This window comes from Camellia sinensis, chromosome 3 (assembly GCF_055761805.1).
Source record: "Camellia sinensis isolate YWXY chromosome 3, ASM5576180v1, whole genome shotgun sequence".
Taxonomy (NCBI): domain Eukaryota; kingdom Viridiplantae; phylum Streptophyta; class Magnoliopsida; order Ericales; family Theaceae; genus Camellia; species Camellia sinensis.
This window is the reverse complement of record NC_138963.1, coordinates 24,408,046-24,435,487: the sequence shown is the minus strand read 5'-3', so window position 1 is coordinate 24,435,487 and position 27,442 is coordinate 24,408,046. Positions and strand designations below refer to the sequence as shown.

The window sequence follows — 27,442 nt, the reverse complement described above, 5'->3', positions numbered from 1 at the left end:
AGACAAAACTCTTGCATCTCACTAGGAGGTTACTAGTTCGAATCTCCTTACCTGTGTGTAGGACTTTCTCCATATATTAATTGAGATTTTCATTCCCACTTAGGAAATTTCTTTGTAAAAATTTTATATTGTATTTGATCTTAATTACGATGATTGTAATTCATTGGGTTCATTATTGAAAGGGAATAAAAATAATTACAGGTAAAAATTTTATATTGTATTTGATCTTAATTACAATTATTGTAATTCATTGGGTTCATTATTGAAAGGGAATAAAAACAATTACAGGAATTATGTGGGTCCCGACACTACCACGTGGCGTAATTATAAATTATCACATGTATGACAATTGTCTATGCAAAACTCATCAACATATGAAAACTTATCAATATAGAAGTCCTAAACAACCGGAGATTATTTGGGATAGGACTTCTGGAACATTCAAATAACTTGCTAAGCAAGTCACTGGATATTTTAAATATAAATAGGCAACACCCTCATGAGTTGAGGTATGCAATTTCTCTCTATGAATTATTCTATTAAATATTTTGATAATATTGGAAGACTGACTTAGGTGTCGGAGGCCCCCAACTACGATTGAGGGTGTTTTGTTTTGCAAATAACGATCGCATGGTGGTACTGATCATCTTCTTCGTTGGATTTATTTATCATCAAATACGGTATTTTTTTTATGTCTGTACAATTGGTGCCATCTGTAGGAATCGATGAAATTCATAGAAGAAGACAAAATTAACCCCGTTCGTGTGACCTTATTGTGGATGATTCTTTTCCAATAATACAACCCAAAGTTGTATACTATAAGCCAAGCATTAACCACTTAACCATGGCCGCAAGACTTTCACATGAAAACATATGGCATGCATTGAACGGTTTTGTGATACTTTATGGGCTATAAACCATGAATGGTCTTTACTTTTTATTTCTTTGGTGATACCACTATGGGCATAAAAGGAAGATTTTATCTCTGTTTGAAGAAACTAGCTCGGTCACCCTCAATCATGACGCAATTCAAAGAACAAAGTCCTGACTGGGAAATATCGTGAGCCCATAAGCAACCGGAATCACAATCGTTAGCTCACAGTTGAATTCATCTCAAAAGCACTAATGGGTAGCTCAAACACCATTCAGTGCCTATTCACAGTGACCCAGCGATAAGATCAAATGCCACCAACTTTGTTTCCTCTCAATAAACTTGGAAGTTTTTAATTAAATTATCAGCATGCATTTTATGCATTATCATTCTGGACATGGAGATATTATTATCAGTTATTATGCTACAGAGTATAGATTTTATACATTATGTCGAATTTTTATCTACGGAGTATGGATTTTATGCATTATTACTCCACACATGAAGATATTTTATTGTGCCAAATTTTAGTTATCTATGGAGTATGGATTTTATGTATTGTTACTTCGACCATAAAGAATTTTTATATACCGAGTGTGGATGGAGATCATTATTTGGTCAAGTATGTTAAGATAGAGTCCGCGTTTTATGGATCATGGGGGCAATGTGAATTACGCTACCCTTTGGCTAAAAATTTTATCCCCTTACCAAGCTGATTTGGGCAAGAGATAAGTTGGCAGGTTTGACCAATTTTTGAAAATCTTTGTCGAGCAAAGTAAATTGACAGGTTTAACCAATTTTGAAAATCTTTGTCAAGCAAAGTAGGTTGGCAGGTTTGACCAACTTGAAAATCTTTATCGAGTGGGTTTTGCTTGGTGAAATAGATTGGTAAGTTTGACCAATTTTGAAAATCTTTGTCGAACAAAGTAGGTGATAGGTTTGACCAACTTGAAAAATCTTTGTCGAGTAGGCTTTGCTTGGTGAAGTAGATTGGCAGGTTTGACCAATTTTGAAATTCTTTGTTGAGCAAAGTGGGTTAGCAGGTTTGATCAACTTTGAAAATCTTTGTCGAGCAGGTTTTGCTCAACAAAATAGGTAGGCAGGTTTGACCAACTTAGAAAATCTTTATCGAGTGGGTTTTGCTTGGCAAAGTGGGTTGGCAAGTTTGACCAAGTTTGAAAATTTTTACAGAGTAGGTTGGTGGTTTGTCCAACAACGGGGTTCCTTGCCGAGCAGGTTTTGCTTGCCAATAAGCAAGTTGGTCTTTTGGTAGTTCCTAACAAGATTAGGCGTTCTTAGAATAAGTCCTAACAAGGCATTTTTAGAATAAGTTTTAATGAGGTTAGGCATTCTTGGAATGAGTCCTAGCAAGGCTAGGCATTTTCAGAATAAGTCCTAACCAGATTAGGTGTTCTTGGAATAAGTCCTAACAAGGCATTTTTGGAATAAGTCCTAACAAGGCATTTTCGAAATAAGTTCTAACGAGGTTAGGCATTCTTGGAATAAGTCCTAGCAAGGCTAGGAATTTTCGGAATAAGTCCTAAAGGGGTTAGGCATTTTTGGAATAAGTTTCGGCAAGGCTAGACATTTTCAGAATAAGTCCTAATAAGGTTAGGCATTTTTGAATAAGCCCTAGCACCCATGTATGGTACTAGCTAGGTAATATTACATACCTATTTTTATCAGAACAACAGAAAAACTTCCACTCTTTCACTGGGTTCAAAGAGAATGAAAGCTTAGAGACAATTGAGAGGGAATAAAAACAACCACAAGAATTATATGGGTCTCGACACTGCCACGTGGTGTAATTATAAATTATCACATGTATGACAGTTGTCAAATTCTTATCAAACACTGCATTAGTATTTTATGTTATGCAAAACTCATCAGAATATGAAATCTTATCGATATAGAAGTCCTGAACAACCGGAGTTTGTTTGGGATAGGACTTCTGAAACATTCAAACTACTTGCTAAGCAAGTTACTGGATATAATAAATAGGCAACACCCTCATGGGTTAAGGTACGCAATTTCTCTCTATGAATTAGTCCATTAAATATTTTGATAATATTGGAAGACTGACTTGGGTGTCGGAGGGCCCCTGGCTACGGCTGAAGGTGTTTTGTCTTGCAGATAGCGATCGCGTGATGGTACTAATCATCTTCTTCGTTAGATTTCTTTATCATCAAATACGGTATTTTTTTATGTCCGTACAATTATAATATCTTATATGAATTAAATCTATAAAAAATAATTTTTTTAAAAAAGGTTAAAACTCACAATTTTTTTGGGTGAATAAGTCGTAATAAAAAAAAAACTCATGATTGCTTTCCATTTTAGAAAAATAAAATATAATTTGTTCATGTGTTTAGTGGTATCCAATAACATCAATTTATTTATACAACTCAACTTTTCTACAACTTTTATAAGATGAATAGTTTAAATTATCAATACATTCTCGAGATGAGACTCACAAAATAGAATACGGAAAGATATGAAAAATAATAGTATGGAAAGGATAAAGTATTTCTAGTGTCACCTTACTGAGTAATTTTTATATGCGAACAGTATGATCCACTATATTTATGTTAGATGTTTAGAGAACAATAAGGAACATATACATTTATAATTGGTGAAAAATAATGTCACATGATACCCTATTTATATATAAAAATTTCTCCACCTTACAACACTAGAATTTGGATTGAGGCCCCCTTCATAGGTAATTAATCATTCAATAGATTTGGAACGTTGTGTGCCATTATGTATGCGGTGTTCAAAATCAATCACTTAGTAAAAATTTTTACAACTAACTTATATATATATATATATATTGGTAGGTAAGTCATAAATTTTATATCAAAAAATAGATATTACAGTGAGACTCATTGCACGTTCAAAGGCAACACACTCTTCGAGGGTGGAAAACACATGCCTAGCTTCTACACTAAAATCTAACAGTAACATACAAGGAGACTAACTTGTATTTATTAGGTAATTAAGAATAAAAAATAGGAAAAATTACTCATAAATCCTATTTGAGAAAATGTTAGTCCATTTAATCTTACATGTTTTTTTATAAACCAATTAGTCCTTTTTATTTGTAGTATGTATTATTGATTTGATTTAGTAATATTAGAGTTTACTTATTTGCCCTTATTTGAGATTTAGTTTTGATTTTTTTGGGGATGTAGGTGTATGTGGGTAAGGTATGATTTAACATTTTCATTTTGTTAGGGATTTCGTAGAGTGATTGTGGGGATTGTTGATGTTACCTACTTTGTGTTACATTATTAATGTTATCCTCTCACTAGTCCCCAAAAATACTAACATTGCAAGAGATCCAAAGAATCATAACAACATTAAATAAAAACAATGTGTCGATTACATTATATACATGCACAACATCACATTTGCAATCACTGGTAACCCCCACACCCACAAAAATAATAACATTACACGAGACCCAACCAATCATATAAACATTAACTAAAACACTATGCGTCTGTCACATTACGTACATGCACAACATTACATTTGGTGTCACTGGTAACCCCCAAAATCGCAATGTTAGCAACATCACCTAAAACCCCACATTACGTACCATTTAAACAACATCCCATTTCGAGCATCGACCTTGATGCTGTATTGTTCCACAAACAACTAAAATAACATTGAAGACACCCATACCTATTGTCATCACACCAATACACGATCAACGCTGCTGTTGACGGATTGATGTGAAATCATTGATGTTACTTCAATAATGTTAATCGCACTCCTAGATGTCTCAGTGCCCAAATTTGCTAGAAGGGGTTTTTGGATTTTCTAGTATTTTGAATGGGTTCTGTAATATTATTTGGGAAATAGAGAATGCTAGGTGCAACGTTGCCAAATCCAGCGTCCAACTCACACAAAATGAGGATCAACACTACAACATCTACAAGGAAACGTTGAAATTCTAATTTTTGAGCTTCCGTTTTGTTTGCAATGGAGGAAAAAGAAAAAAATTGCTATAGTATGCTTTTTGGCGTTTTGGTAACTACAACATCATCTAAACACCCAATTTATCCCTCCAAACAGCCAACCCACGCGTTACATTCGTAGGTTTAAGTATAAATAACATTGACTTGGGATCTTTCAGTCTACAAAGTAAATTGCAGAACTATATGATTCAAACTATCTAAACTTGGGATTTATTAATATTTTTCTTTAAAAAATAATGCAGTATACATTATTATTTTTTATGATAAAAAATATCACGTAAGTAATATAATATAATATTTTAGAATTATCTAATAATTTATCTAATTTCATTTGGAAAGTCTTTTTTCAGGCAGGTATTAGAGCATCTCCAATGCATCCTCTATAACTTCAAATATGAAGGATTTATTCCTCCAATCCATCCTCTAAATCCATCTCTATTTGGGAGGAGGATGAGTTGATCCTCCAAATATGAAAGGATGATGAAAAATAGAGGATGCCCTCCAAAATACCATTCATTCTATATTTTTTATTATATTACAAATAACTTTTAATATGTGAATTTAATTTTTATAAAATTGACATCATTAAAAAATGTGAAATCATACCTTTAAAATGAGTTAATATTAAATATATTTTATAAAAATTTTAAAATTAAATATTTGTTAATGAAAAAAATTACTTTTTGATGAGGGAGGATGAAGGGTTTTGAAAATTTGTAGTTGGAGTTTGAATGAATAGTAATATATTCTATATTTGTTTTTTTGAATAAAAAAATTATATTCACCCTCTTAATGCGAGTATTGAATTGGAGATGCTGTTCGGCCTAATCACACTCCCCGTGATTCAAAGAGTAATCATATGATTTAACCAAAGGTTAATGAACATGGACATAAAGTGAAAAGCCTTTTAGTTTGAAATAAAAGGCTACACAAACCAACAACATTAGATTCAAAGATTATTTTTTTTTTTAAAAATTAAATTTTTGATTTGATTGCTCTTTGACAATCAATATTGTTTTTTTTTCCATAAATAAATAACATATTTTACTATAAGAAATCAAATGACAGTTTTTATTAAATTTCATATAATTTTTATTTTTTTACTTATTTTTAAAATATATTTTATTCTCCCATCCTAAATAATATTATTTTGGGAATAGACTATTCTAATAATTTTTAATTAAAATATGAGATAAACAAATTAATATATTTAAAATAATTTTCTAAACTTTTATGAAAAATATATAAAAAGTAAAGAGAAAATAAAATTTTTAATTTTTTTATGTAATATTTTGATTTTTAATTTTTTTTAATAACTTTTTAACTTAACTCACAATAACGGGTTAGTATTTATCTTTAAGACAAAAGTTATATAAATAATTAAAAATATATATATTTAAATAATTTGTATAAAAAATAACGGCTATGCACCTTCATTTTTATAGCCACATTAAACTGAGCTGTTCATATATTTAAAAATAATAATAATAATAATAATATATATTATATAAAAGTATAAATTATACATATGCACCATACAAAGATTGGAAACCAGATAAACATAATGGCTTGCTTGCTTAAGATTTGACCAAGTCTTGCAAGAAGATACTATAATAATTTAGCATCTCTGCCTCTCAAATTGTTTCAATTTTCAAGTAATTCTAACCCAATAGCCCCTCTCCCTCTCTCTCTCTCTCTCTCTCTCCTCTTCCCTATATCAGTGCCTTGTGTTGGTTCTGCTTTTTTCTTGATCTTTTGATACCCAACTCACTCTCTCTCTCTCTCTCTCTCTCTCTCTCTCTCCAGTTCTGAGCAGGAGACAAATGGGTTGGTTTCCTTGCTCTGGACAATCAAACCAAAATAAGAAGAAGAGGAAGAAGAAGCAGTCTCTTGATCTGACCCAACCCACTTCTGGTAATGCCTATCTTCAAATCTTTTACAATACTGATAGAATAGAACCCAATTGATTATTTAGTGTACCACTATCTGGGTATGTTTTGGATTCATCAGAATTGGGTAAATTCAGTGCATTCATTTCTGGGATTTGTGTGGATCCTAAAAGAAAATTTTTTTTAATAGGCTACAATTAAAAGAAATAATTTGGGGGATTTTGTAGTAGAATTCACATATTTTTGTGTATATATACTTAGCTCTTTCTTGTACAATTAGTTGGCTGTCATTTGAGCTGCTCATTTTCTTCAAAGCATGATAACTGAATAAGTTTTTTAACTCTTAGAAATGGTTTTCATCTGTTTTCTTAGCAACCAAACAAAGCTTGAATGCCTTTCTTAGGATTTTCAAACCCACCAAAAAAAAAAGGAGAAGAAGAAGAAGCTGCGTATATTATGACTGTTTAGGTGGCTTCAAATCAAGGTTGGATCTAGGGGGTGCGGGCAGGTGCGGTCGCACCCCAAAATTTTTAGAAACTATGTATATTATACTAGCCATTAGTAAAATAATTTCAAACTGGAGTATTTTGCACCCTAAAATTTCAGTAGTTCACGCCTTCCAAATTATTTACATTACAAAATTTTAAAAATAGTTTCTACATTGAGTTTTATTAAATGTTGATCTATTCTATTTGTGTTATTTGTTATATTTTTATATCATTTAAAGTTACTTATATTCTTCTCTCTTTTTTTTTTTGTGGATCAGCAACGCAAGATTTTATTGATAATAAAAATAAATAAAAGAAGCGAGGATAAGGCATTCTGTTTGTTTTTATTTGTTACTATTCTTGTTTTCTGCTTATATGTGATATATGTTTTTTTTTTTTTTTTTTTTTGTCTTTTTATAAATCACAATTTAATTTGCTTATGCATCTTTTGTATTCATTCTTTTTTATTCATTCTCTACAAATAGGAATATTATCTGGAAATAAAAATATTGTCTACTTCAACATAACATTCTTAAAATAAGTTCATAAAATTTAATACCGCTTATTGAAGATTATCATTATACTCATAAAAACATACATTTTCAATTATAACTCTTTTTCAAAATTAAACTGTGTAATAAGATGGAAGATAATTTTGTAACAAGTTACTTGATTGATCATATTTGTTAAGAAGATATTAATTAAAGTTTTGATGTCGAGCCTGTCATAAATATTTTTATATATATTATAAAAAGTGGCGATTACAATATTTTCAAGTAGTTAATTTTCGTAGATGGAGACATAGTAATAATAAAAAGAAATATGTCCAATTATATTTTTGTTCTCAATTATGTTGACAAAGAATGTCCAATTAATAGCGATATTTTTTTTTTTTTTTTGTCCCGGTAAAAATCAAAATTTAAAATTTTACAATATTTTTTTCGATGAAAAGTTACATGTGTTTTTGCCACCCCAAAACTCAAATCCTAGATTCGTCCCTGCTGTGGGTTTTCGACGTTCTTTTGAATTATTTGTCATCCCAAATTTTAGATTTTTGCCTCCTGTTCTGTTGTGAATTGGCTTCAAAATACGTTCTTAAGGTGATTCATAATATGCTGTGAAAATATCAGAGTAGAGCTTTTTGTGAAGCTGACTCTGTTGATTTTGATTTCGATTTCATGTAATGCATTGCAAAGGCGAAATCGCTACATGCTACATTGGTTCTGTAGTTCCTCATTGCTTGTTATTTGTATTGTGTGTGGTCTTAAACATAATTGAACCCAACTCATAATTTGAGTACAAGTTAGGCTTTGAGTGTGTTTTGGTTCAATAGGCATTTTATTTCCTGTTCATTTTACATCATTGCAAAAGTCAAAGATGAAAAACCCTTCTTTGATAGTTTGTGAATATTCCATTTGGGTGATGCTTTTCTCTACAAAAGATTTTTGTAGTGAATATCCATAATTACTAATGTGAAAAGGGCACTTGTAATCTCTATGAGATTATGGTAGGTTTTTTGCTTTGAAATTGATAGGAACTAGGAAGAGATACCCACATTCGAGAGTTACATTTCTTGGTCTAAGTTGTTTGTTAGTGCAGCTTGGTTTTTGTTTTTGATGTTTTCTCTTCAAGTTTGTGTCCTTACCATGATATTAAATGAAGCATTCTGTTTAGAAGCTAAATCATCTTTCACCTTCCATAATACCTCGCATCGCCACTATACTAAACTAAATTTAGTTACACTATATGTATGCATAATACATTTATGAACCCTTTTTTTGTATGTTTTTTTTTCACAGCTTTGTCTTTCCATTCTTTTATTGGTTTTTTATGTTTTCAGAGAAATTGAAGAAAAATCCCTCTTTGAAGGTGAAGGAGCCCTCAAAAGATGGAGGGTCTGATCATATTGCTGCCCAGACTTTCACATTTCGTGAATTGGCTTCTGCAACCAAAAATTTTAGGGGTGACTGTCTTCTTGGAGAGGGAGGTTTTGGAAGAGTATATAAAGGGCGACTGGAAAGTTCTAATCAGGTTGAGCAAGTTTATCTTACTCAACTATTAATGCAATAAAGAGAGAAAAGAAGAGCAGTTGGAAAAAATTCCCACAACTGCTCTCTCTCTCTCTCTCTCTTCTTTCTTCCAAACGTTTTCGGTTACCTAAAAGGCTAATGGGAAATTGAAAGAAATTTTCTTGATTGTCTACTCAACACATATCTCCAAAAGGCCTTCTAGACTGTGATTGCTATGGTTTCCTCATCCCGAACCACTAAGCTTTAATGCTGCAAATTTGCATTACTTGGATGACGGTGAAACTGAAAGTGTTTTACTACTTTTTGTGTAGATTGTGGCCATAAAGCAACTTGATCGTAATGGACTGCAAGGGAACAGGGAATTCCTTGTTGAAGTGCTGATGTTAAGTTTGCTTCATCATCGTAACCTTGTTAATCTTATTGGTTATTGTGCTGATGGAGACCAGAGACTTTTGGTTTACGAGTACATGCCACTAGGATCTCTAGAGGACCATCTTCATGGTATGGATTATCTTTTTGTACAGCCCACATCTCCTGATTTTCCTTTTTTTAAAACGTTGTGACTGGACAATAAACTCGGGGTCTTATTGTGCAGACCTTCCACCTGGCAAGAAACGGCTTGATTGGAACACAAGAATGAAAATAGCAGCCGGGGCAGCAAAAGGGTTGGAGTATTTACATGACAGAGCCAGCCCCCCTGTAATATACCGTGATTTAAAATGCTCCAACATTTTGCTTGACGAGGAATATCATCCCAAGCTATCTGATTTTGGGTTAGCAAAACTTGGGCCTGTCGGGGATAATACGCACGTATCAACAAGGGTTATGGGTACTTATGGGTACTGTGCCCCAGAGTATGCAATGACTGGCCAGCTGACTCTGAAATCAGATGTTTATAGCTTTGGGGTCGTTCTTTTGGAGATCATTACAGGTAGGAAAGCAATCGACAACTCAAAAACTGCGGGAGAGCACAATCTGGTAGCATGGGTAAGAGATCCACACTTGTCTCATTGTTAACCTTACTTGAGGTCAAGTAAATTTGAAATTTTCATTGTTTTTATTGAAATATATGGTGGGCCAGCATCTATATTGTCTCACATGTTATACCAAGACTGATACTAACTATCAGAGGTGTACGCAGATAATGCGAGCCTGTTGTTGTAAGACATCGTGATTGTTACTTTGCATAACTTTGTGATTGGTTTGGGCAGACCTGAACTTGAATGTTGGACTGAACCCAACTAATTGAATCATATGATACAGATAAATTCAACCAAATAAGACCCATGTGAACTGAACTTGAGTTGAGATAAGATAGATTCAACTGTGTTTACCCAGAATGCATATTTTAATAATTTTACTCGTTTATAGGAAATATTAGGGGAAAGCATGAGAAACTGTTCTTTTAATCCTGCATTTTATGGGAAGGCAGTACTTTTGGTTGATAATTATAATTTATTAAGAAAGAGGAATAAGGGGGTGCACAACCTGTATTGAAAAAGATGACCTGCATCAACTATACTTATACATGACAGACCTATTCTATGGTATCTGCAAAATCCAAAAATTGGTTCAAAGACAGATTGATTGTCCCGAAACCAGAGTATACAAAACAGACAACAGAAAACTCTTAATTTTGAAGACGTACTCTTCTTTTCCCCAACAAAAGTTCTATTTCTTTCACCCCAAACTAACCATGTTATTGCCAAACACCAAGCCTTTCTTCTTGTATTACCCACTCAAGTTCCTCTCCATGAACAAAGAAGCTTGCCCAAACCTCTCGGGGAATGCCCAAGCAACTCCGAACATGAGGAGAATGAAAAATCATGACTCTCACACTACCTCACAGTGAATTAGTAAGGTTTTGTTTCGATCTGGGATTTGAGGAGGGATTTGTGAAGGAAAAGGGAAAAGAAAGGAAAATGTGACCAAAATTTAGCTTCAATTTCATTCACTTTTCACTTTCTATTTCCTCTCTCTCTGCAAATCCTTGATCCAAACACAACCTAAATGATTCAATGTTTTCTCATCACACACTGCTTGCACATACAACATCTGTTAACATGCATCTGCCTCTTGACGTGATGCAGGCAAGACCTTTATTCAAAGATCGAAGGAAATTCTCACAGATGGCTGATCCAATGCTCCAAGGCCAATATCCCATGAGGGGGTTGTACCAAGCTCTTGCAGTCGCAGCAATGTGTGTTCAGGAGCAGCCTACAATGCGCCCGGTCATAGCCGATGTAGTAACAGCTTTGAGTTACCTTGCTTCGCAGAAACACGACCCTGAAACCCAGCCAGTCCAAAGCTCCCGCTGGGCCCCTTGTACTCCTCCTAGGACAAGGAGAGACAGTAGCGATAAGAGACTCAATGGCAATAGTGGATCGGAGAGGGATCAAACCAGAAGGTTAAATTGAGATTGTTTCTTGAGGATTCCTTCTCAATCCGAGTAGATATGCTTTGCAATGTGTCAATGGTAAAACTACAGTCAGAGATGATCAGAGCTCAAGCAATGCCTGCTCATCGCATTTTGTGTCACTTCACACTTACCAGCGCACATCTGAGCCCTTTTGTGTTTGTCGTGGGAGAAAATTTTCGCCTTCTTTGTTGTTATGCATACGTGAGAGAGCCCAATTGGGTCAATATTCGTGCCTTGTCTTCAGACATCTGGTTTTGCCTTGTATGTGGTATTTCCCCATTTTCTTGTGCCTTTCTTTTATTTGTACAGTTATGTTCTCTGCATATTCAATTATATAAGTTTCTGTAAAATTAAAAACAATTCAAACCACGACTATAACTATATTGCATCACGGATTTGACATACACATGGAGATCATAATTTTTTATTATTATTTTTTTTTTTTTGTTGCTAAACTGCTTTCTCAAGTGTTGTGGGTGGGTTGGTTTGGTTGTTGTAATTTAAGATTTGAGGGCTGCGTTGTCTTTGATATTTGAATGAAGGTAATTCCTTGTCCATTGAGTGATCGTCTTTAGTTGAATGAAATTATACATCAAAGGTGAAAAGGTTGACTCTGTCGAGTTACTGGCTAACTTTTATCCTCCATTTTGTTCTGATGCTAGTTACAGTACCCACCGCTCACATGGGTGTTTTTCTATCTTTCTCTGACCAGCTATGGTGTCTTTTCAGAAGCCAATGCCGGATTTTTTTCCTTTCTGTTTTTTTCCCCCATTTTCCTTGGTACATGACCTTGGTTCTTTATGATGTTAGTATCATATCAACATCTTGCCCTGCATGCCTTGGCTAGTTGTATGCTCCCCACATTACTACGAAGGTTAAGAATATCCTCCCCTTTACTGGCTCACTGGCTTAGGAGTGGATTTTGAACCTCCAGTTTATTTTCCTGGATTGGATTGGGTCTAAGGTTCTTGATTGAAGGTAAAAAAAGAGCCAACTAAAATGGTGGTTTTGTGTTACGAGATCTTTGAGAATTAGATGGACTTGAAATGCACAAATTTTAACCAATTAAAAAAAAAAAAAACAAAATACTAAAGACTATGTTTTTTTTTTTTTTAAAAAAAAAAAAGTGGTGGACCAATTGTTAACAATCTTAATTCTCACTGCCCGTGAGGTCATCCCAAAATTTAGGAGAGACATGTACCAATTATACTCCGAAGCCATTTAGCAAAGCTGCAATCTTTCAGAAAGGGGAATGGTATCGTTAGGAACACTAATAAATGTTCCAACAAACATACTTATTACACATAATATTCTTGTTATAACTAACTATCTAAATTAACAACAGTTAAAAGTCATGTTTTTGTCACAGCTTAAAACAAATACTAAGAGCACAAGGCAACAATCAATTTCTAAAGAGAGAATTTATCTTGCACCTGTTACCAAAATCTAGTAATGATAACAATGAATCTTATTGACTTGAAATGTAAAACAAAGTTCTAACTAACATAAATTAATGAACAAAAAAACAATAAATAGATGTATGTTTTACAGAGTATAGAGGGGAATAAAAGGTCTCTATGGCTCATCAAATCGATGTTTGTACAATTAAATTACTCCCATACCCAAAACTTCAAGGGTACAAGCACAAAAGAACACTACGTGGCTATTTACTGGAACATGTACAAGGTGTAAGGAGTCTAGTACTTGAAGCAGCAAGGTCAATTTTCTAAGTAAAACACCGCCAACTACCGTTACTTTTCCTGCTCTTGGAGGCCATTGGTGTCAACTGGCTTAGTGCTCGAAGAGAGTTCCTCACTGGTAGATTTGCTTTGACTGGGATCCTCAACGTTAGTCGCTTTTTTGGGATCCTCAGCATCAGTCGCTTTTGCCTGTTACATTCATGTAATTTTATTTTAAATCTCAATGACCAAAAGACAAGCAGTATCTGCAGTGTGTGAGTTAATAAGCATCTGGACGATGGAGCATGTAGTGGCGGTGACTGCACACAAGGCAGTTGCTGCAGTCGCAGTTGTGGCTCCAGAAATATTGGTCTTCAAAAACTTTATTAGAATTTATTTAAAAGAAATCACACTTGTCAATATCTATCATTCAATAAATTTCCAAATTTAAAATTCTTAAATCACAAACAAAGAAGAATTTAATATATTGATATACTATTATTTCAACAAAACAAAATTAATAAATTAACTGCATGGAGTTCTACATCGCTCTCGACAACCCATATGACTTGTACGTAATCTTGATGAAAGATTCCCTATATCCGATGGTGGGAGATATATAATGTCATGGGGGGGGTTGGTATTGCATATCCCCCCCTTTTGGGGGATATACTATCCAAACTCCCTATATCCGGAGAAACCAAACACGGGATATAGGGAGACAAGAAAACATGTGGGACCCACGTCATATTATATCCGGTCGCCCCTCATATCTGCCCCTTATATACCCCTAACAAACAGGGCCTTAGTTTACTATTAGTACTCAAAAAATAAATGTATGGGCTAGATGGATTTTTGGTATGACCCATAGAGCATCATTTTATGGACCTTTTTTCCTGGGTACGTAGAGTTCTTAACGTAAGTAATGCGATTAGAATTAAAAGGATATTGTGAGCAGGTTGTAGGGTGGTATGAAAAGTTTGAAGTGAGTGAGTTGCGTGTTCAAGATTTGTGAGATGAGTATTCAAAATATGATTTTGGGTGATCAAATTATGAGCGGGTTAATTAACATATATATAAAGAAAAAATCATTACATGTGGTACCAACCCTGGGCAGTTGAAAGGTCCTACACAGTTCATTAAAAATCGCCTCTAGTATTATGAATGACATAAAAAGAATTGTCCGCCCATCAATATGTTCATTCATGTAGCATTGCCTAGAATTTCTCTCATTTCACAACCCATCATACTTAATGACTGCACGTTTGTGTGGACATGAAGTAACCAAGAATCATAGTGGACAGAGTATATAAAACCTTACCTTGTTCCTGTCACGCCAGCCCATTCCAAATGAGAGTAGACCTATCCTTCTAGTGGGCACTGCAGTTGGAGAATCTGGACGCACAGACCTACAAAGCATGCTACCATCATAAGATACCATCTTCATGAAGAAGCAGAAAACCAATACATCAATGCTAAGAAGAATGGACACAGAGTTTAAATATATACCCAATGGGATAGTTGTAAAATATGTTGCTGTTAGTGGTAAATTATTCCAAAAGTCTATAGGGTAATTAGTCAGTAGTGTTGTTGAGGTTTTGTCACTATTTTGGTGCATGTCATCATACACATTTGAGGGCTGTGTGTCGTGGAGAGTGATGCAGAGAACTAGATAACGAAAAATATGGCAAACTGAGAATTTCATATTTAGAGAAACAAAATATCCTGAACTCTTAAGGTGTAAAACTAACTCTCACTACAAATTCACATGTTTTTTTGCTACAAAAAGAAAAAAGAAAAAAATTTAAAGGTCTGTTAGTTATATTAACTCTTAAACACTCAAGAACAGGGTTATATATGGAGAAACAAAATGTCAAAGTCTAAGGAATTGCTCATGTACCCGGGGGAGGCTAGTGCTTTAACTTGGCCATGTTGATATTGGATTGTAGCCTCCAACGTTGATTCTGCCATTACAACCCTCTTCTCCATTTGATCAAGCGAAGCCATAGCCTTCTCATATTTTTCCTGCTTAAAAATGGTTTGTTGAGAGTATGTATAACCATATAGCAATAGATAACAAAAATAATGATGAAAAAATATAGATATATATTTTCTTAAGCCAGGAATGGATGCATGATAAACAGTCATCTCAAACAATTATGTGAAACATCACATTCTATCTGCTTCAGAATGCTTTTCCACAGAACATACTGGAACCGAGAACATTTTCCTTAATTGAAATGAAAAACTTCTTTAGTTGATTGTGGGTTGCAGCGACATTAGAAGGATTAAGAGATAATCATGCCTTTTTTCTAAATATTTAAAAGTCAAAGAAATTAAAACAGACCCCACAACAGGTAAGGTTCAACCATTGTTACACATTGACTTCCATTTTGTAACTTGTCAAAAAAAATGGACTATTTAATAGCCCAACAGAAATGTTCTGAACAGTTTATGGAACAAAAAACTGTTCATTAGGAAATCGAAATTGCGAATAGGCTTTAAAGAAGTTAAATAGGCGTCACATAAGAGCAGCATAAGGGAGAACAGTATTATGCTGATGCAAATTTATGAAATGCCCACTCAATAATGAAGTTGTACAATATCATTATGTTTCACATAAAACAAATCAACTCAACAAACCCTAATCCCAACTACATAAAGTTGGATGATTACAGATATCTATCTTCTGCAATCAACTCTCTGGTGAAATCTATAAAAGCCTAATTTGAGTTTAATAACATAAAATGCACAGAAGAGAAATAACCTCAAGCATTTGCACAGCATATCTCTGAGCAGCTGCATCTTGCTCAGCAAAGACACGAGCATCTTCAGTAACCTTCTGTTCTTGCTCAACCCGCATCAGGACCTATATTGGGTGCAGGCACGACAAATTACAGTAACACTCATAACAGAGGGATAATACTGATTGTGTTTTCTAATCGGAAAAACACTTGACAAATTTAAACCTGAAGCATCACGTTTTCCTGCTCTTTCTTATCAGAAAGGGCTTGCCGTAGCTCAGCAACCTCTTGCTCCAACTGCTCAACCTGCAATACCTCAATTTGTAAGCATGACAACTGACTTGGAGCTTGAAGTGGGAAGAGAAACAGAATAATTAATTGAACTCAGTGGCTAATTAGTAGCTTTAAGAGAGAATTATATATCCATGTAACTATTGCAAAACAATTTCATATACATCAGTAGCCTTTAGATCATCTCTATAATGCCATATCAATTTTTTAGGGCTGGAACATAGAACTTAAGTCATTAGTAAGTGGAGTATAGAACTCAAGTCATTAGTAAAGTAACTACGTAGACTATATATTAGATATTATAAAAGACCACTCAAGTGCTTGTGCTTTACATAAAGAAGTGTTTAGTCTGCATTTGCTTGCACAAAGCACAAATCTGCATAAAATCCCAAGAATAAGGAAGATCCAACACTATCAGAAGCAAAAGAGAAGCAGATTTCCTATTACATTACAGCATAGACCAATATGAATTGATTTAGCGAATCCATTAACTACTTTTGTGGCTAGTCCAAATAATGTATGATGAATGGAGAAATAAAGTCCAACATTACAATCAAACCTCTCTCTCTATCACACACACACACACACACAGAACTAAGTTGCATCCCATTTCCATAACAAAAGCTTATGTGAATATGTTTCCATTAATATTAATACAATGGGCAGATGGAACACAACAAGAACAGTAGTCAAAGTACTATTTAAATATACCCTTGCACTCAATTGCCGTCGATTATCTTGCTTGACCATCTCCATTAGTGCTGTCTCCAGCTCCTCGGCTCTGGAAAAGAACAAGAATCACTCTTATGGATCTATCTCAATTTATGCCAGGAAGCAAATGGTTACGTTCATTTTAGGAGTAGTTTTATCTGTAAAGATTGACTGCCAACCATGCGAAATTAATGCCATTAAAAGAAATAGACAATGGGTATATGTCTGTTAAATGATAACATAGACTACTAGCAAAAAGAAAATTAAATCAACAATTTCCTCCAACAAAGTTAGTGTTGTGAACTTCAACAAAAATGTAGACAAACATAAAAGTGCTGCTGGACAAGCTAATCATGTAATGCATACCAGGCATCCAATACACTAGCTTGGGCACTTGGACTGGTTAACTACTTGTTTATCTCTTAGTAGAAGGAAACTCATACTGGGGTGGGTGACATTTCTTAATTAGAAACTCGATTCCGCGCTTCTAAGTAAGAAACTTGTATAAACTTGCTCCCATCAAAGAAGAAACTCGTTCCCAACTGAGATAGATCCTCTCAAGCATACAAATCTCACAAGAAATAAAAGAAAAAACCTATTTTAGTGTGTTTACATAATATTTACTTATACTTAACAATGACAATTGTAGTTTATATCAATCTCTAATATTTATTCATATTTTAACACATATATTACAGCAGTAAAAAATATTTGTTAGAATATATTTATGTATTTAATATATAAAATATATACATACTCCCATAGCCACTCCCAACCTTAGAAACTTCTACATGCCCTCACTCCCCCACTCCCACTCCCACTCCCACTCCCACTCTCGCCACCGCTTTGTGCAACTAAATTTATCTTCTCAAATTGACATAATTACTGTCTCATTTTCAACCAAAAATTATGGGTAACCAGAAGCAACAAGAATCTTTGGAAAGATGCAGATATCACACACCTTAATGTAGCAGATCTCTTATCCTCCAGCATACTGCACAACTCAACCTTCAACCAAGTTACCTGCACATAAACTGTTAATAATGAAACTTAAAAACAGCTGCGCACGGGTTGCGTATGTTTGTCAGTGAACTTATTACATGTTCTATACCATTAGTTTCCTTTGTAAGTTTCAGAATTATAGAGCTAGAAATCTAGTCATACTACCCAACAAATGAAATAAGTGAGAGACAATGATATACCATCAGATATACAGAGCAATCCCAAGTACGGAAATATACTTGAAACTAATAAAGAATGCAACCACCATATCATTGCACAGTCATACCATGCCATGCAAAAGAGTAACTAGTCACATGCTTCAACAATGTTTTATTTTATCCAGTATCACATCTCAAATTCCTCAGTTTCCTAGAGAAACAAACTTCTACGGTACAGTCAACATTATCAGAGATCTTATCATTGGCAAAAGAAAGTATGCATCCCCCATCCACCCCCTTCCCAATAACAAGTGAATAATAATTAAATAAGACATAAGTATGCTAATCACTAAAGCAATTAATTTAACTTAGTTATGGAGCAAAAAACAATTTGAAAAGCAATTGACAAAAAATTTACAAATCATTTATCCCAACAAAAAAAAAAAAAAAAAAAAAATACAAATCAGATCAGTAACCATTGCTCTAACAGGTGGCATTGCATATCTCAAAGAATCATTACAAAACTCACAAAAATTAAAATTTGTTCTTGTTGCTTCATAATTTAGCAAAATTCAGTTTACAAGAAGAAAAAACCACCAAATAAAATCTTAAGTTATAATTTCAAAATAATTGAACCAGCTGCCGCAAAGTATCACTATACATTATTTTCCACACATTTTTAGCTGCAAAATTACTGATTAAACTTGCATAATCAAGCTTATCTACTATAATATTCGATAAATAACGTAGCTAATCCATTTAATCTTGGATTTTGGACACCATTCAATCTCTCTCTCTTTTCTTACTAAATGTAATTGAAAGGGCCTTTAGAATTTTGGACTTAGATTGGAGCCCCTCCATTTGATTGAGAATTAATAAGACTAATTTTGTTTTTAGGATTTACTACAAGGGTTGGACCTAGATGGGGACCTATTTTTGAATCAAAAGTTGGGAGCCCTAAGCGGCAGCTTTGCCTGCTTATGCTTAGGGCCAGGCCTGCTTACTAATGTGAAACAAGAAATAATCAATGTAGAAGAGAACTTGTAGAAAATATAATGAATTAAACTTGAGAACTATTGTTGAAATTAAGTGAATTAAATTAGCTTTGAACTGCTAATAATAATCACTCAAAAACCTCATATTATTGCTTGTAGTACCAAGAAACAAATTGAAACTATAGAAATGAAAAATATTATTTAAAAAATAAATAAATAAAAATCACTGATATGTGGGACATACAAGGTTAGAAAAACAATCAGATAAGTTTGCTATATTCCCATATTTAATACAAGCAATAACAACAGATCACTTCTCACTTTTCAAAAAAGTTAAAAACGTAAATGTGATCCAAAAAAATTAAAGAAAAAATAACAGAAATGGTAAATACCTGTTCTTGAAGATCTGGAACAGAATCTACTTCTGTTTCAGTGGTTATACCACTGAGAAAGTCATCCAGATTAGTAGAACGAGACTCCAAATGAGAAATATCGCCATCACCTGACTCCACTTCTGCATTTGCATCCTTTTTTTGTGTTCCCGGATCATGCTTGAAACTATATAGCTTCGTTGCAAGGCCCTTGGAATTCTTTGAAACTTGCCCTTTTGATAGTTCCTCAACAGCTTCTATTACAGCTGGTCGATGCTTTTCTCTTAAGTCTTGCAATCTATCTTCAGTTACAGACAAGAAACCCATGCAAGCAGTCAAAACAAGCTGGCTGCTATCAAAAGTAGAACCAGCTAGGGACTGTAATAAAGTAATGGCATCCCCAGCATCCTTAGTTGTAACTAAAGCAGGACCTGCAAGAAGTTGAACCAGATTAAAATTTATCCATTAAACCATCCTAGACAGTAATGGAATGGCAGTTAACAATCCATTTATTCACATAAATTACAAAATAATAGATGTCCAAGTACCATACAACTCCATTAAAGCAAGCGCAGTTCGAAAAAGCATAACACGATTTCCTTCGAAGAGAAGCACATCCCAAATTCGAAGAACTGAAGTCAAAAGGAAACCGTCAGAACATAAGTATGTTTCATAACTATAAGCGTTCAAAATCAATCTTACGATGCCAGGATGTAGAAGAACAAAATTGTTGAACTAAATTGCTATACCACACGGCATAAGTCTCACCACTTTCCCATGGAAGCATATTCACATAGACGGAAAGGAACCAAGATGCAGAAATCCATGTAACCTGCACTCCCAAGTAATCCAGATGATTGACTGCAGTGGAAGCATTATAACAATAAGAAATTTTTAATGCTACATGAAATGAGAACATCTAATAAGAAGAATGATTATGCAATAGCAGAAAACAAACCCAGTTTTGGAAACCTTTTGCGCATCAATTCCTCAAAAACAAGCTGGTCCACCTGACAAGAAATATTGGAATAACTAATAAACGACAGTACAGGATAATACAGATTATAAAGTGTTCGGTGCTCATTAATCACCTATGAAGCACGGATGCAGGTACGTTACAAGTATGCAGAAACGGAAAAATCTAAAAAAATAGGATAGGGGTACGACTGAGGTACACTAATAAATTTTTTTAATTTACAGTTTGAGATTCAATATACAAATCAAAGTTCAATACCAAAACTAAAAGAAAAAATTACAAAACCAAAAGAGAAATCATAGTTCAATCCTACCAATACTAGTCTATAAACTGTTTTAATGTCATTAAATAGGAGAAATTACAAAATAAAGTTTCATTCCAAAAGAGAGCTAAGCAAAATTTGAAAACTTAAAACTTCAATTTTCACTTCCATCAATTTCATCATTAAATAATACATCTTTCATCTCTGGCACATTAAGTAAAGGATTTGCAATTTCAAGTAAATCAAAATTCTCTAATAAATGTATCTCCACCAATGTCCCATAGCTTGGTGTACCCTCAATGTATCCATCCTGTACCCATGAAGTACCAACGGAGTACCCAACTACCAAAGAATGTATAAGAAGTATCCGGTATGTATTTCGAGTACTCGGTACACATGCAGCCATATCGGTATGAGTACCCGTACCCGGTACGAGTATGACAACATTTTTAAAGTACCAGTGCTTCATAGTTAATCACAGAAATATAACAAAATAAGCATAGAAGTACTTTTGAAACCGAAATAAAGCTATGAACAATTGATAAACAGCTCCGGACAACAAAAGCATATACCTGAGATTCTATCATTTCCTCCGAGTAGCAGCCATCAAAGTAGTCGTCAATAATACCAACAAAAGTCCTGAGAGATTCAATTCGAACTAGTCCATAACGTTAACTTAGTTGCCAGAGTGAAAAAATATGAAGCAAACATAAAAATACATGCTTCTATCAATAGAAACAACTATAAATAAATAAATTTAATCATTGTCTTTATTATTATTATTATTTTTTTAAAAAAAGACTTCCTTATTTCACCCAAAATAGTTAATATAAAATAAACAAAAATAAAAATAAAAGACAAAACAAAACAAAACAAAACGAACAACTACAGCAACAAGGATCCAACAACATGAAATCCAAAACTAAAGGGAGTAATTCTTAGTAACCTAATCCTTCTAGGCAGGGTGTCAAATCACACTCTAATTCGCAAATTGGCGAATTGAGAGCAAAAACAGGTCAAATCTGAGAATTCAAAATGAATGAGCTTTTGACCATTAGTAATCTACCATGTGTGCTTTTTGCCCACCCCTTTCACCCTAAAACACAATCCAGCCCATGAAAAAATCAAATGATTGTAGAAGAGATTTAAATCAGCACTCAAAGATGCAAATGAAGCTTGTTTATCACTATATTGGCAATACATGTATTTTTTTTATAAAAAAATCCTTTTAAACGTATTGAATCTTCTTAATATCTGTTCTTTCTCAAAATTTTCAACATCAATATTGAAAAAGCAAAAACTCGTAAGCTTACCAAAAAGCATTTTCTTCAGGCATCATCAGCAGCAATATGCCGGCAAAGAAGTTCATTGCCTGCATCAGTATTCATACCAAAGAGAATAAAAAAATAGAATGCATCATGATATTTGGAGTATTAGTTTTCATTGAATAGATTGAAAAGAATGAAGATGTGTGTCATACTGATTACAAAATTAAAAAGAAACAATAAATGCATTTTTGAAAAAACAAAAAAAGGGGAATTCTCAATAGGATGTCATCTTAAAGGTTTCAAACTGCAAGAAGAAATTAAATTATCTCCTACTCTTCATTCAACAAACGAATTAAAATCCAAATACCCTCATGCCCACCTGACGTAAAGAAGTGTCCTACAAGAGTTTCCACTATGGAATGATGACATCCCACTTTTTCAGTTACATTCAGTGAATGGCAAACAATATGTCCTACAGTCTTGAACTAAGTTACCAAAAACACAAATGCAATAGATCCATGAAATTTCACTGGTGAGTTCTATTTCCCAATTAGGAGCAACTTTGTTTGAAACAACAGAAGAAAAGTCCTCATTTCCACCTTGTTCATTAAGAAGCAACCAGCTAGTTGAATGACAAGTGGCAGTAGAAACATAGTCCCAACCACTGACAAGCAGCTGGAGTTGCTAAAAAAGTTCTATTCCCAAGATACACAATTGCTAAGGAATAACGTAGGTACCAACGCCAAGGGATCAAAGAGAAAGACTTCTAGCTCAAATGTTAACCTAAGAATAGAGATTCCATCACACCAATTACCTGACAATACCCAACAGAGGGGTTATGTCGAGCATATGCTAAAAGTAGGCGCCTTAAGGAATCCCTACCATTTTCATCCAGTGCAGGATGACCTGGGAAAGTTCGATGCAGATCCTGCAAAGATTACATAAGAAGTTAGTCCAGGGAGAAATCTGCATTGGAATGCAAAGTAAAAGAAGCAGAACATACAAATTCAAAAAAGATTGAATGATTAAGTACAGGGCCCGCGCATCAATGACCTTCTCAATCTGCTTTTTCAATTTTTCAGGTACACCAACTGTGTCTCCATTTGGGCCCCTGTTGCCGTTGCCTGATTTATCATGCTCCTGTGTATCACTGGCATCACTTTCTGAAGCTAGCAAATTCTCATAATATCTCTCCACCCGTCGTGTCCTCACACCGACAAAGGCTTGCCATACCTGTAACAATGTTTCATAAGTACAACACTTCTCTGCTAAGATATAAATATAAGAGAGAAACTCAGTGGAAGTGTCAAATTTTACTTCTCCTCTGAGGTCCCTTGGTATTCCCCCATGAACAAGGAACTCCAATTCTTCTTTCCAAGGGAAAAAAGGTTCTGGAGAGATCCCATCACTCGCAGCAATTGCTTCTGCAGGAGCATTCCTAGTATCATCATCTACTATCTCGTTATCATAGAATTCTTCCTCAAAGTCTTCTTCAGATTCCCCTCTTGAAGTTATCGTCTCATCAATTGGTGGAAGATGATTTTGAGCAGTGGTTATATGCTCTTCTTTCATGTTCTTTCTCTTCTTGACACGGAAACTCATCATATTTTCAATGGAATGAAGTGACAGTCTAATCTGAGCCCATGTTTGCACCTTATCGGTTTTTGTTTGTTTTGACTCCTGTACCTCCTTCTCAGGTTCCTTTTCTGTCTGAATGTCACAAGCTGACTTCCCTCCACTTGAATCATCCCCTTCCCCACTTAACTGTGGACTAGGCTCTTCCCTCTGCTCTGTAACTTCACCATGCAATCTGTTGCTACTTTCTTCCTCAGGTGAGCACGGTTGAGCAGACTCTGCTTGCTGGTCAAGAAACCTTTTCCACTTTCCTGATCTTTCTTCTTCCTCTTCCTGAAACCAAAAAATAAAACCAAGGAAGTCATACAATACCTTTCTTTACTTTTCCAAAAGATCTTACAATTATATGACCATATTAAAATATTTGCTCTTTTTTTTTGGATAAATAATCAAACTTTATAAAAAAAGCATCAAGGAGATGCAAATAATACAAATGGAAAACCAACACCCCACATCGGGTGCAAAACTAACTAAACAAATCTTCCACAAAATCAACAAAAGTCAAAACATTAGGATCCACCAAACCCTTCACCCAACTATACAAAACCAAAAGTAACCTACTTTCTAACCAAAGAGCCGAGTGACTCAAATCTTAAAAAACCCGCTTATTACGCTCCAACCAAGTCAACCAAAACAAATAATGAGAAGCAAGTACCCAAGCCTTCCGATGCCTCTTCCTCTTCCGAGGGAATTACTATTTCATTTAATGATGAGAGAAACAAGAGAAAACATTACTTACTTACCCCAAAATAATAATAATAATAAACAAATAAATAATAAATAAACAAAAGAAAGGAAAACCTGTGAAAACCAAAAAGAACAAACCCAGATGGTAAATACCTTGTAGATATTAGCGTACTCCTTATATCTTTGAAGGTGTTGTGGTCTCACAGTAAATCCATAGGCATCCCTGTCAAGATAAATGTCAATGTGATACGCAAGCTCAAAATTTTAATGTTACATCTTATATCACCACGGGGCAAAAACAACAACCATCATGATTTTAAATTTTCATATACATTAATATATAAGCTGCAATGCAAAAGCCAAACAACATAATTTCCCTCAATTTTACCTGGAATCAACGTCCAATGAACGCTTACTCAACAAGGATAACAACATACTTCACAAGGAATCCCGTTCTACTGCCCATAGCGCTGTTTCGCCTCAAACCAATCTCAGAAAACTAATCCTTGTACCACATTTCTCGAATCACAACAAAATTCAACACTAGAAATGAACATTTACACAGATCCTAACCCTAAATTCCTACAACAATCATCTACATTTCCTCACCAAACTCCGAGTAAAGGATTCGACACTACATTTAGATTTGCATTTAATGCAGCATCAAAATAAAATAAAATAAAATAAAAGGAAAAAATTAAAAAGAAGCCAAAAAAAATTATGATGATTTCGTGGAAACAAAAATGAGAGAAACGAAATTGATTCAAGTGATTGAGAAGATCAAGAGTAGAAAATGAGTGAACTCGTTCAATCTAGCGAAAAAGCGTCACACAACACAACAGAGGCTTGAAATTCCGAATAATGCGTGAGATTGAGCTCAAACAACAGCATTACTAGAAAATTGGTCTTAAAGACGCGTGTAAATAAAGATCACAACACTGAACATATATATATCAAATATTTATGAATGAATATAGATAATGTGAATTCGTTACCTTCTGGGCTCGAAAAAGGGGATGAAATTGGAGGTCTTGATCGTCATCAAGAGATGGACGGACTTGATCTGATGGAAAGTCCGATTGTCGTCTGTGAATTCGGAGCATCTAGTGGCTATTCCTTCATTTCTGCAACTACAACTGAATTTTCCCTCTCCTTCGCTCGCGCTCTCTCTCTCTACATTTTACACGCGTTCTCTCTCTGTGTCGGTGACAGCTTCGTTTGGAAGGGATTGACTTTTTAAATATTTAACTAGTACAAACCAAACATATTTTTACATTTTGGCCCTTTTGGATTTGAGTCATAATTCACTTCTCAGTTTATAATACAATTTTCTTTATAAAAAAATTGTTTATAAATAATTTTTTATTAAAAAATTAATTATAACTATCTTTCCAAAATAGTTATTTGTTTTTGACTATTTTGTTTATTTGGAATTTTAAAATATAATTTTATATTTATTTTTGAAAATTCTTTTTAAGGTGAAAAAGTTTGAGGTTGTCCGGCCGGTTGATCAAAATAATATTAATTTTTTTTTACAATTAGTACATGTTATTTTTTATATTTTAAATACAAAAAATTATAAGTTTTGAATAGAATTTTAAATTATGTGTTTGATTATGAGTTGTAAGTTTTTATATTACACATCATATGTCACATCAAAAATTTCAAACTTAATTCAAAATTCTTTTTAAAACTCTTTTCAAAACTTCTAGTCAAACAAATTTTTTACACTCAAATCATAATTTCAGAACTCACAAATTTAAAAGAGAAATTTAGCTATAAACCCCCTTTATATTCCTTTCATTATTGAAAGGACTAACAAAAAAATTATACTTTTTAAACCTCTTCATAATTATAAAGTCTTACATAAAGGACAAAATTTATTATTTAAATATTTTATCAGACTATTATACCCTCAACTAAACCTTCTCACCTTCTCCACCCACTCTCACCCCACATTCTTTGTCTCTCTTATCCCTCTCTCCCTTTTCTAACTTCTTCTACCTTCAAATCTAGAAGCTCAGCTACCGCCTCTGGAACTCCTACATCAACCTCGCCAACGCTGTCGGCGTCCGATCCTCTTTCGCCGCTCCCTCCGGCGAACACGTCAAGCTTCGCCACGTCTCCGCTGATTTGCTATTCTTATGTATATTTACATGTATGTGTTTATATATATGCATGTGTGTGCATGTATGTATGTATATATGACTCATACATACATGTGTATATTTATATATATCAATAAGTGAACGTATGTATATTTCTGAGTACATGCATGCATATTTGTGAGTACATGCATGTATATCTTTGAGTGAGTGAGTGTATGTATGTATATCTGTGAGTGTGTGAGCATATGTATGTATATCTGTAAGTGAGTGAGTGTATGTACGTATGTATGTATGTATGCATGTATGTATATCTGTGAGTGTATGTATGTATATTTGTGATTGTATGTATGTATGAGGCAGATTTGGAACAATAAAATTTTACTCTGATTAAAAACATGTTGATTTTCTCAGCAACCAAACTATATTTGGTTTTCTTATTATGTTTCTGTGATTTTTTCAGCAACCACACACGCAAGATTATTCATGCATGACACTTAGTATGATTCAAAGTGGATACTCTCCTTAGATCATAGTAAAATTGTGCTTTCAAAGTAAAATTTTACTCTAAATCAGAGTAAAGTTTACTATGATTCAAAATAAAATTTTACTCTGGTTAAAACCATGTTGATTTGCTTAACGATATAAAATTTTACTCTAAATCAGAGTAAAATTTACTCTGATTCAGAGCAAAATTATACTTTCAGAGTAAAATTTTATTCTAAATCAGAGTAAAGATTCAAAGTAAAATGTTACTTTCAGAGTAAAATTTTACTCTGGTTAAAAACATGTTGATTTGCTTAACAATATAAAATTTTACTTTGAATCATAGTAAACTTTACTCTGATTCAGAGTAAAATACTCTGAATCGGAAT

General features: G+C 33.9%; 2 protein-coding genes across 4 annotated transcripts; one reads left to right on the top strand and one right to left on the bottom strand.

Moving 5' to 3' along the window:
• The first annotated feature begins 6,399 nt into the window (after positions 1-6,399).
• Positions 6,400-12,138, top strand: LOC114322467 (putative serine/threonine-protein kinase PBL7). Of its 2 annotated transcripts, XM_028269769.2 has the most exons (6): positions 6,400-6,512; positions 6,664-6,771; positions 9,075-9,265; positions 9,576-9,765; positions 9,860-10,251; positions 11,355-12,138. In XM_028269769.2, exons 2-6 carry the CDS (start codon positions 6,681-6,683, stop codon positions 11,679-11,681), a joined length of 1,191 nt encoding a protein of 396 aa, XP_028125570.2. In that variant the 5' UTR covers positions 6,400-6,512; positions 6,664-6,680; the 3' UTR covers positions 11,682-12,138. The 2 variants fall into 2 exon arrangements, with proteins under 2 accessions (XP_028125570.2, XP_028125569.2); XM_028269768.2 differs by lacking the exon at positions 6,400-6,512 and having other exon boundaries at positions 6,548-6,771.
• Positions 12,139-13,130: 992 nt separating this feature from the next.
• LOC114274842 (uncharacterized) lies at positions 13,131-25,684 on the bottom strand. 2 transcript variants are annotated; one of them, XM_028216827.2, is made up of 18 exons: positions 25,458-25,684; positions 24,616-24,685; positions 23,458-24,048; positions 23,194-23,373; positions 22,955-23,068; positions 22,186-22,244; positions 21,445-21,511; positions 20,593-20,644; positions 20,403-20,495; positions 20,183-20,266; positions 19,656-20,065; positions 18,070-18,131; positions 17,109-17,178; positions 16,332-16,412; positions 16,130-16,231; positions 15,263-15,387; positions 14,684-14,771; positions 13,131-13,572 (listed from the first exon to the last, which is right to left on the bottom strand). In XM_028216827.2, the coding sequence occupies exons 1-18, from the start codon at positions 25,502-25,504 to the stop codon at positions 13,435-13,437; spliced, it is 2,433 nt and encodes an 810-aa protein (XP_028072628.2). In that variant the 5' UTR covers positions 25,505-25,684; the 3' UTR covers positions 13,131-13,434. The 2 variants fall into 2 exon arrangements, with proteins under 2 accessions (XP_028072628.2, XP_028072629.2); XM_028216828.2 differs by having other exon boundaries at positions 24,851-25,567.
• Between the last annotated feature and the right edge of the window lie 1,758 nt (positions 25,685-27,442).

Bases quoted from the DNA above. Each gene is read 5' to 3' on its own strand.
- LOC114274842 (XM_028216827.2), bottom strand. From the start codon at position 25,504: ATGACGATCAAGACCTCCAATTTCATCCCCTTTTTCGAGCCCAGAAG. The intron at 20,066-20,182 runs GTACTTGGACAT...AACTTCTTGCAG, and splicing joins TGCTTTAATGGAGTTGTATG to GTCCTGCTTTAGTTACAACT. The intron at 16,232-16,331 runs GTTTAAATTTGT...CACCCAATATAG, and splicing joins AGGAAAACGTGATGCTTCAG to GTCCTGATGCGGGTTGAGCA.
- LOC114322467 (XM_028269769.2), top strand. From the start codon at position 6,681: ATGGGTTGGTTTCCTTGCTCTGGACAATCAAACCAAAATAAGAAGAAG. The intron at 6,772-9,074 runs GTAATGCCTATC...TTATGTTTTCAG, and splicing joins TCTGACCCAACCCACTTCTG to AGAAATTGAAGAAAAATCCC. The intron at 10,252-11,354 runs GTAAGAGATCCA...GACGTGATGCAG, and splicing joins AGCACAATCTGGTAGCATGG to GCAAGACCTTTATTCAAAGA.